At 35.1% G+C, this 10,711-nt stretch overlaps 2 protein-coding genes across 14 annotated transcripts in view; one reads left to right on the forward strand and one right to left on the reverse strand.

Moving 5' to 3' along the window:
- The window catches only part of LOC106650532 (tyrosine-protein phosphatase Lar), a 168,210-nt gene extending 161,642 nt beyond the window's left edge, over nt 1-6,568 (forward strand). For 5 of the 8 annotated variants that reach the window (XM_023462426.1, XM_023462428.1, XM_014368581.2 and 2 more), the window contains 8 exons: nt 992-1,239; nt 1,309-2,421; nt 2,497-2,723; nt 2,922-3,222; nt 3,293-3,655; nt 3,740-4,394; nt 4,474-4,988; nt 5,063-6,568. In XM_023462426.1, the coding sequence (XP_023318194.1) occupies nt 992-1,239; nt 1,309-2,421; nt 2,497-2,723; nt 2,922-3,222; nt 3,293-3,655; nt 3,740-4,394; nt 4,474-4,988; nt 5,063-5,131 (3,491 nt within the window). In that variant the 3' untranslated portion in view covers nt 5,132-6,568. The remainder of the gene's footprint in view (nt 1-991; nt 1,240-1,308; nt 2,422-2,496; nt 2,724-2,921; nt 3,223-3,292; nt 3,656-3,739; nt 4,395-4,473; nt 4,989-5,062) is intronic. The other 3 variants (XM_023462427.1, XM_014368580.2, XM_014368582.2) reach the window with 1 other exon arrangement.
- Nucleotides 6,569-8,875: 2,307 nt separating this feature from the next.
- LOC106650533 (uncharacterized Golgi apparatus membrane protein-like protein CG5021) lies at nt 8,876-10,676 on the reverse strand. Of its 6 annotated transcripts, none has more exons than XM_014368583.2 (5): nt 10,551-10,676; nt 9,891-9,961; nt 9,588-9,822; nt 9,133-9,387; nt 8,876-9,048 (listed from the first exon to the last, which is right to left on the reverse strand). In XM_014368583.2, exons 1-5 carry the CDS (start codon nt 10,563-10,565, stop codon nt 8,980-8,982), a joined length of 645 nt encoding a protein of 214 aa, XP_014224069.1. In that variant the 5' UTR covers nt 10,566-10,676; the 3' UTR covers nt 8,876-8,979. The 6 variants fall into 6 exon arrangements, with proteins under 6 accessions (XP_014224069.1, XP_014224070.1, XP_014224071.1 ...); XM_014368584.2 differs by having other exon boundaries at nt 9,133-9,375; nt 10,551-10,675; XM_014368585.2 differs by lacking the exon at nt 10,551-10,676 and adding an exon at nt 10,387-10,528.
- Between the last annotated feature and the right edge of the window lie 35 nt (nt 10,677-10,711).

The following is a 10,711-nucleotide window of genomic DNA, read 5'->3' on the forward strand; positions in this document are numbered from 1 at the left end:
ACATGACTTCGAGAGTATTTTGTGAAAATTTCATAAAAAAATTTTCATTTTTGGACCTTTGAGAGCAAATCTACGGAAAAGTCGTGAAAATTCTGGTGAGGAACGTAACTTTTCACAGAATCATCTGAAACGAAAAATGCAAAATTACCTCATTAGTTTATGAGTTTTATCAGGTACTGACGTAGAGTTTTTTCAATTATAGTGATTTTTCGAATTTTGACGTAATTTTGAAGTTGAAAAAAACGTTAAAATTGCGTCCAGACATGAAAAATCGACCTTTTTTTCGGAAAAGTTGTTATAAACAAAAAAATTTTCGGAAAAATCGAAATATCTCGACGTCAGTACCTGCTCAAAGTGTTTATAAAGAACTGTGCAAATTTTCAAAAAGATCGGTTGAATACTTTTTGAGTGACGTTCCTCACCGATTTGAAAAATGTCATTTAGAGGAATCGCAATCGTTGCATCAAAGATACAACATTATACGTCAAGATTTTTCAAATCGGTGAGGAACGTCACTCAAAAAGTATTCAACCGATCCTTTTGAAAATTTGCACAGTTCTTTATAAACCCTTTGAGCAGGTACTGACGTCGAGATATTTTGATTTTTCCGAAAATTTTTTTATTTATAACGAATTTTCTGAACAAAATAAATTGACGTGAAATCCCACAGATAGCATATAGTAATCGAATTAAAAGTTCAATATTTTCGTCAATTTTGCTCAGATTAGGCTGAAATTTTCACAGAATACTCTTGAAAGTATAAACAATCAAATAAAACAATAAAAAAAAAATCAAAATTTTTCGAGGTCAGGACCATACCCCCCCCCGTAATGTTGGAATGATAAATTCATTTTGTATTACTTTTTATAGTTAACTAATCGTTAATGTAAATCGAAACTTTCAGCAGTGTTTTGAATTCCTTTGACCTTAAAATACCTTCAAAATTGATTGGATTTTTCAAGCTCATAACTTTGTTAATAAAAAATTACAGAGGAACGTGGAGTCGATTACGAATTTCGAGTTGCTGGAAGGAATGCTATGGGTTACGGTCAAGAACAAGTTCGAAATTGGTTTAGTCAGGAAAGCGCACCGAGCGGTGCTCCTATAAATCTGAATTACAATTTCCAAACACCTGATACGGTCTGCATAACTTGGGAACCACCACCACCAAAATTCAGAAATGGTCACATCGTCTCTTACAACGTACAATTTCATAAAAAGATCGATCATACGAGCGAGGTAAATTTGATCCAGTGATTCGATGCTTGTCAGTTAAATGTGCAAATCTAAAAATTTTGTTTCTTTTAGGTAACACGTAATACTACAAAAACACGGGCTGTCTTCATAGAATTAGAAGAGAATACTGAATACGTTTTCCACGTCAAAGCTCTTACTCTACGCGGTGGTGGTCCGTACTCGGAGAAGTTGTTTATTACTACAGACAAGGATATCGGTCGAGCGCCAATGTCGGTGAATGCTGTGGCAACTTCGGAGTCAAGTGCTGAAGTTTGGTGGGATCCGGTACCAAATCTAAGCAAAATTGTTGGCTATCAAATCTTTTACACCACTACTGCTGTTGAGGATCTCGATGAATGGAAAAATAAGAGCGTTGGCTTAACAGAATCAGCGGATTTATTAAATCTCGAAAAGTACGCTACTTACGCCGTTGCTGTGGCTGCTCGCTACAAAACTAATTTAGGACGACTAAGCGTCAAAACTACTGTAAAAGTCTGGCCCGAAGATGTTCCGTTGCAATTACGAGCACCGGAAGTTTCGACGCATTCGATGGTTCTGTCGTGGACGACACCGCTGAAACTCAATCCCATCAACTACAAAATATCTTTTGACGCGGTCAAAGAGTTCGTTGATTCACAAGGAATGACTCAAACGCAGATAGTACCAAGACGCACGATACTCTTGGACGCTAATACCTTGAGTACCGAAGTCAAAGATTTGCAGCCATTCACTACGTACAACGTGAACGTTAGCGCTGTACCCCCAGATCAAAAGTACAGACCTCCATCGAAGATCACTGTCACTACCCAAATGGCTGCGCCGAAACCCATGGTCGGCCCTGCTTTTTATGGAGTTGTTAACGGCGAGGAAATTCAAGTTATACTGCCACAAGCTTCCGAAGAGTATGGACCAATTTCCCATTACTACTTAATCGTCGTGCCAGAGTCCCTGGAAACGGCAAATAAGCAGCCAGATGAATTTACGCAAGATCAACTGGTTGGCAAAAATTCTAAAGACAACAATCCCAATAAGCCTTATGTCACTGCCAAATTTCCTCATCGTGATATTCCATATACTTTCCACCTTGGTGACGATGGTACATATGAAGGATTTTTAAATGCCAAACTTGACAAAATGAAGCGTTACAGAATATTTGTTCGAGCAATTGTCGATACGCCGAGAAAAGTATGAAAATTGAAATGTCAACGATACTCTATATTTTAATGATTAATTTACTACATTTTTGATAATTTTTTTTAGCATTTGTACACGTCCTCGCCCTTCTCAGAATATTTGTCGTTGGATATGAGAGAGCCACCACCAGGTGAGCCTCCACGTCGCCCACATCCGGATTCGCCCATCGATGGTAACCCAGAGGTTTCCGTTGATAGGAGTGGCCAAGAACCCGGTATGGTCTGGGTGGTTGGCCCCATTATAGCTGCTCTCATGGTCAGCGTTTGTTTGGTTCTGCTATTCGTAATTAAAAAGTAAGCGATAGAAATAAGAATCTCAATGTTTTCTTTTTCATGAATTCTGTTTTAATTGCTAGTGCATTTACACATTAATTTATCATTTCATATATTTTAACTCATTTGCATTGTTAATGTTTATTTTTTAATCATTGTGCATGCACCCTGTGTGTTTTTCGTTTGTTTGTTTTGCTTGTTTCTCATCCTGCATCGAAGAAGTAAAAAACTCCAATCATCTCGTAGACGCAGACAGCCATGTAAAGCACCTGACCAGACGGCAGTAACAAGGCCTTTAATGTCCGCTGACATAAATACTAATCACGCTCCGTCCGATCCAGTCGAGATGCGTCGGTTGAATTTCCAGACGCCCGGCATGATATCTCACCCGCCTATACCCATTAGCGAATTAAGCAATCACATCGATCGTTTGAAAGCGAACGACAATCTTAAGTTCAGTCAAGAATATGAATCTATAGAGCCTGGACAGCAGTTTACGTGGGATCATTCCAATATGGAGGTATGATTGGGATATTTAAATTCTGCTCACTTTTTAGAACAAGCATTACAATCAATATTTTATGTTTCAGGTCAACACATCCAAGAACCGTTACGCTAATGTAATAGCCTATGACCATTCACGTGTTATACTGCAAACGGTCGATGGCATACCCGGTTCAGATTACATTAATGCCAATTACTGCGACGGGTATCGAAAGCAAAATGCCTATGTAGCTACGCAAGGTCCATTAGCGGACACTTTCGGAGATTTTTGGCGCATGTGTTGGGAAGTAAGATCCAGCACAATCGTTATGATGACCAAACTTGAGGAGAGAACGAGAATCAAATGCGACCAATATTGGCCAACTCGAGGTACAGAGACTTATGGACAAATGCAGGTCACGATTGGCGATGTTCAAGAACTGGCTACTTATTGCATAAGAACATTCCAAGTAAGATTACACCTTTTTACAGGCTCAATTTTATTTACCTCAATTGAAATCCCGAAATCATCCTCGATATTTTTTTTTACGTAGGTCTGTAGACACGGCTACAGCGAGCGTCGCGAAATCAAGCAACTTCAATTTACCGCTTGGCCAGACCACGGCGTACCCGAGCATCCAGCTCCATTCCTACAGTTCTTGCGTCGCGTCCGTATTCTGAATCCGTCCGATGCTGGCCCACTGATCGTTCACTGCAGTGCCGGCGTTGGCCGCACTGGTTGTTTCATCGTCATTGACTCCATGCTGGAGCGCATCAAGCACGAAAAAACAATTGACATTTACGGGCACGTCACTTGCCTTCGAGCTCAGCGCAACTACATGGTCCAAACCGAGGACCAGTACGTTTTCATTCACGATGCTCTTCTTGAAGCCGTCATTTGTGGAAATACCGAGGTTCCAGCGAGAAATTTACACTCGCACATGGCTAAACTAATGCAGCTAGAAATCGACAACATAACCGGCATGGAGTTGGAATTCAAAAAGTTGTCGAATATTAAAGTCGACTCAACGCGTTTCATATCGGCCAACTTGCCGTGCAACAAACACAAAAATCGTCTTGTACATATATTGCCTTACGAGTGCACTAGGGTATGTTTGCAACCTCAACGCAACATCGAGGGTTCGGATTACATTAATGCTAGTCTCATTGACGGCTACCGTTATCGCAGCGCATATATTGCCACTCAAGGTGGGTAGAATACCACATGTATATGTGTGATTGTAATTCAACAATAAACACTTCGTTTCATTTTTTAAACTTTGTTCAGGTCCTCTTAACGATACTACCGATGACTTCTGGCGAATGTTATGGGAACACAACTCGACCATCGTAGTCATGCTGACAAAACTGAAAGAGATGGGACGAGAAAAATGTCACCAGTACTGGCCATCCGATCGTTCCATACGTTATCAATGCTTCGTAGTTGATCCGATTGCTGAATACAATATGCCGCAGTACATACTACGAGAATTCAAAGTAACGGACGCTCGCGATGGCTCGAGTCGTACCGTACGTCAATTCCAGTTTATCGATTGGCCCGAGCAAGGTGTCCCCAAGGCCGTCGACGGATTCATCGACTTTATCGGTCAGGTGCACAAAACCAAGGAACAATTTGGTCAAGATGGGCCGATTACTGTTCATTGCAGTGCCGGCGTCGGCAGGACCGGCGTTTTCATCACTCTCAGCATTGTTCTTGAGCGCATGCAGTACGAAGGTGTCGTTGATATTTTCCAAACAGTTAGGATACTGCGTACTCAGAGACCGGCCATGGTGCAAACCGAGGTATGAACTTTTTTTTATGATTTACGACTCGCATTTGACACAACTTAATACTATACAACTATTTATACCAACAGGATCAGTATCAATTCTGTTATCGTGCCAGTCTAGATTATCTAGGTTCGTTCGATCATTACACTAACTGACAACCGATGGAAAACAATACCTTGATGAGACACGAAATGATGATTGACGCTACTGGATCGTCGGTCAGGGGTGTTATCATCGGTGGCAGTAACAATAACAATACCTCGTCGATGGACCGTTCAATGGGCCGAAGTCGCGAACACACGATCGAAAGAGCTGCCAAAGTGCGCAAGGTCTAGTGGTACGACGAGACGTCGTCGTCGCTTACCCCAGCACTACAGCGACGACGTCGCTTCGATCTGCCACCACCCTCTTCGGGCTTTTCTGCCAGCGAATTCGACGAGGTTTAATAGACCATGACCCATTTCTCAGTTACTTGACTCTTGACTTAACTACTCAGTTCATTACTACGCGAGCTTTGAAAAAGTGATATAAATACCTCCCCCCTGACATTCTCTGTATACTCTCGAGGAAATAACCGAAATAAGCAAAAACATATCCAAGTGCATCTTTTTTGCAATTCGATGATTAACAATTTTTTTACAAAATGTATTAGAATGTAGGCTTACTTAGAAATTTAATGAGCAAATGAGCGAGTTTCCAAATGTGAATGATGGTATTACTTATATCTTTATAATTAACGCGAATTCGTAAGAGCTATCTGGAAAACCGGGGTGATTCCAGATATCAAGTGACTATTATACTTATGTTATTACTGCCTGTAACCCCTTTCTATACATAGACTGTGTACAAATAGTCGTTCAGCAAGATGACGTGAAAAAGATTTCGAAAATTATGAATTATAAGTTTTATTTTAAGCTTATGAATTTATCATAAGCAATAATAAATAAACATTGCCAAATCCAATCGTGACAGAAAAAGTTGAATGACTGAACGAGAAGTTTCGATATCTCGTATAAAGATGGCTAGGAAACATTTTGAGTAACTAAATGTGTTAAACATGAATTTTAGGATGTAAGTAAGTTAGTAATAAATGATTATAAGTTTTAGTGTGCATTTAATAAAAGAGGGTCATTAGGAATGCAAAAATATTATATAGAAGTATAATATAAAAAATAAATATGGATTAGCAAGTAATAGTTTTATAAAACTCTGTACAACTCGTTTATTCAACGAATTCAGAGTGGATGGTGAAAGTGTCAAAAAATGTGTGAATAGATAACAAAGCTGATGAAGAAAACGCACTAAATGTTTAAAAATTTCAAACGTTGTTGACCCGTGTTTCTCGTGGTTCCAAATTATGACATATTTAATATCATTAAAAAAACGTGTACAAAGATGAATGTTATAATGATATCGATAATATATACTTAATGTCGTGTCTTTGATATAATGTTAAAATGGACGTCATGAAATTTTGTAATGTCTGACGATTAGTATTTTCGTAATGACTGTGTGTATCACATTCAAAATCATGTTGATTAATTTTTTGTGTCATCGGAACATTGCAATAAATATTTATGAATTTTTTGTGTCGAGCATTTAATTTAATGTTTAGTGTACGGTACTGAATTATATTTGTTTTTTACTTTTAGATTATCAAAAGCTTAATTTTTGAAATTGTAAAAGCGTTTATTAATTTCAATAAGATTTTATAAAATTGTTTTGTAACGGCCGCAGAATTGTTTTGATTGTGTAAAATTGTCCGTGTCGAATTTTTACTTGTTATATTTAATATTTTTCCATAAATGCGTGGAACATCGAATCAATTTGTAGATTGTACAAAAATAAATATTTAAATCAACTTAAGGTATGGGTAGTACGATGTCAATAATTTTTTGATACTTGCGGTTTTTGAATATTTTGAGAAAACATGACTTCTGTCTTCGGTGACAATAAGAAATATGTAGCAGATAAAAAATCTATAATTGAACACGAAGAGTATAACAAAACTATATATTATTGAACGCGAAATGAACTAATCTATTCGATACCAAATGCTGACAAACTCAACTTATCTTGAAATGTTGTGCCATCGAAAATTAAAGACAGATAAAAGATCGCCCCCGATTTCATTAGACAAAGAGTTTTCAAGTTGGTATAAATTAGAAATAAATGCGTTGAATTGTACTTCTGCGCTCTCTTTATATGCTAGAAAAAAAACTAATGAATGGACGCGAGATCACGGGGATTCACTATTGTATATAAAGCACCATCCCACCATGAGTTATAATTTAACTATAAAAATATACGACGTACACATAGATTATTATAAATATTTATTCTTAAAAAGCAATAGAAAAATCATAACGTAATATTTGAATCAATGTGTTATTTTTTCATTTCACTCGGACTGTTATGTAGAAACATTTAGCGCAATTTTCGAAGTATTTTAAGAAACTTCTATGATAGTCTGAGTAATTTTGAAATTTTTTATACGTCTAATTTTTAAATATGCTTGCATAGTGTACATTGCAAAACGTTATTTTAATTTGAAACAATTTTTAACTGTAATGCGTATTTTAAAACGAACTTAAGTGAAGCAAAGAGTAAATTGTTACTATTATTATTGATTTTTATTATTTTGATAAATATTTACGATGAATTCATGCTGTACTTTGTCAATGGAAAATTAAAGGTCATAGTTATTGCAAGCTTTATCCTTTAAATAGTTTTGATATTATATTCGACGAGAGCTTATTTGAAAGTAAAAGTGAAAATTTCTCGTATTGTTTCAAAAAGTTTTTTATTATCATTGACATTTATCACGGTTCTAATAGATTTTACTTAATTGTTGAGTTAGCCATATAAAAATTAAGTTTTGTACTAGTAATCGTAATTTTGGAAGAGGCAAAGTTACAAAATGATGTATAAAATAAATTCAGGCGCAATTCTGTCAATGCTATGCATTGTTAAGGTTTTTTTATTTATTGACTTGATTATAGTAGCGGTAGTGCTTTGGAAAAAACATTGTATAAAATTAATATTGTATCACAGTTATTAGTAAACATCACCTCAATTGTATACGAGTAAAATTTGGACGAATGTGCGCCTTCCGAGAGTTTTTCTTCTCCATCTCTTCAATGTTTTTCGCCACTTTTTAACTATTCTAAAAGTGCATATTTTTTGAATTTTCCTTAAGTTTATGACCATGATGTTGCTATTTTATATTTAAACTGTTCCGTTGTAAAGTTGATCAATACTTACATTTTTACCTATGTCGTCAATTTTTTAATATGTATAATACATTTATATAAAAATGTGAAACTATAAATAGATACCCAATAAAATTGTATGCATTTATTTGTTAACTGTCATATATTAAGCAATTAATGTTAAGTGAAAGACACTTTTATGATTATTATAATTTGTTAAAAAGAATTTTTTTCAAAGAGATTTGAAAGATCGAAAATGATTGTTGTAATCTTTGTCCAGTGTAAAAATAAAGAGAAGAAATTTGAATAATCAATTATTCCGAAAATCCGTAACGTTGAAATTAATCTTATATTTAAAACCAACAAGAAATGGAAGACGTATTTTGTGATACTGACTTGCTACAAAGAATACAGCAATCTATCAAAAAATACACAATATGTTAAAGATCATTAATAAAATGAAAAAATATGAAATATAATATTAATTAATAGAAATCTCTTGAATGAAGAAATCCCATGTACATTATGTATTGCCTGAAGGCTTTAATAAACTAGAAAATAATGTGTAAATTTTGTGTCAATTTCATTAATTTTATTGTCACCAAATTATATTTTGATTTTGTTTTTAATTATATTATATTATAAAATGTAATCTTATAAACTTTAGATAATTGAAACAGAATGATATTTAAAAAAATACTAATTAATATAAATTTATTTAAACAGTTCATTTTGTACAAAACATTCATAGACTTACACACAAGTAAATTAAATTAATATCACAAATTAGTCTAAATTATATTGGTAGGCTGATTCATATTTCCTGCATTTGGGGGGCTCCTAGTCATCATGGTTGCCATCTTCAATGAATAACAAGCAGCATTAGTGGTTATTTATTGAGAAAATATATTCAAATATTAGAATGACATTAAAAAAATACTTACATTTTGTATGACTTGTTTTTTGAAAAAATCTGAAGTTGCAGATGAAATATCTTTATCTCCACCCATCTTACATTTAAAGTAGCCATAGAGATTAGCTCCATTAAGAATCAAAGCAATTACAGCTAGAAGCATCCATTTCAGTTTTAATCCAAATAATGCAACCAATACAAATATTCCCCAAAGTATTGGTGATAGAATCAATGCCATCCAGAATATTCTGGATTCAGAAGGATTGATTCGGTTCTGTTGAGCGCCCTGAAACACAGGGCTTTTATCAGATCAAGTAAAATTATGTTAAATCTTACAGTTTAAATATTTTGAAGTATTATTTCTTATAAGTATAAGTATTTTTGATAAACTCAAAAACAATTTACAAGTGAGCCATTTTAAAAATTATATACAAAATATGTTAAAATGTATACAATACTAACAGATGACAAAAAAACGCTACTGACCTTTCTGGATTCAAAAACCCAGTGACTGACACCATTGTCATCGACATAATTCCACCATCTAAGGCCTACCATTAATCTTCCAGTAATATTTTTGACAGTCCAAAAATCCATTGATAGTAAAAGTATAACAGATACAAAACTAGCTATAAAACTATTTGAAAACCAACCACATAACATATAGGTAGCTATGGCTGTCACTCGAAACGCTAAATGAAAAAAAGTAACATATGGATGCCTAAAAGTATTATAAAGAATTAATTTACAGATTGTATTAAAACTTATTGTTATAATCAATTCTCATACGTAAGCTGTCCTTTTTGTACTGCATCTTCTTCTCCAAATGCTATCGTATCGTCATCCATGAGTAAAGGAACCTGTAAAAAAATTACTTTGTATTGCAGTTCAAATGACACATTGTTTAATAATCTAACTAAGCATTAATAAGTTGAATTGAAAATGTTGTTTAAAAAAGTTACTAATTATAATTATAATGCTCAAAAATTGTAAATTTTAAGTTAAATTTGCAAAACTAATTGCAAATTTATCATGATCTTTTGGTTATTGGAGAATATAAAATGTAAACATAATTATAGTGTGAGATGCAATAATGTCAATTATATTTAATTACTGAATTATGTAAAGATCATTAGAAAATTTTTAAATCGACATGTTCAGTGTATTAAAACATACACGTCAATACAGCAACGAAGCGATCGAGTTGAAAACACGCACACCCAAAGAAAACGTGCGGCAGCTGTAATTTCTGATAAGCAACTAGACCGTAGAAAAAATTACGTACGGTTTATCAGATTCGTTATCGCGACGCCTCGTACAAAATCCCGACGTTAGCTAGGTGTGAATCAATAGCAAAAAATGTGAATTGAAAAAAAAAAACGCGCAGACACACAGACACAGACAAAACTGAGAAAAGCCAAGCAGAAGACGCGGCACTGCTGAACTTACCGAGGCTGACGCCATTTTTCGGAGTTTGACGCACGACTGCGGCGCCCCCCAAGCAGTAGGCGCACGAATCACTGATCAGCGAAAATCGGCTCTGCGACGTTGCCAAAATTTTGCGCTCATGCGCCAACTGGCTCGTTATTATAACTGTACTTTTAAAATGT

The sequence above is a fragment of the Trichogramma pretiosum genome, unplaced genomic scaffold (assembly GCF_000599845.2).
Source record: "Trichogramma pretiosum strain Unisexual culture from Peru unplaced genomic scaffold, Tpre_2.0 scaffold3, whole genome shotgun sequence".
Classification (NCBI taxonomy): Eukaryota; Metazoa; Arthropoda; class Insecta; order Hymenoptera; family Trichogrammatidae; genus Trichogramma; species Trichogramma pretiosum.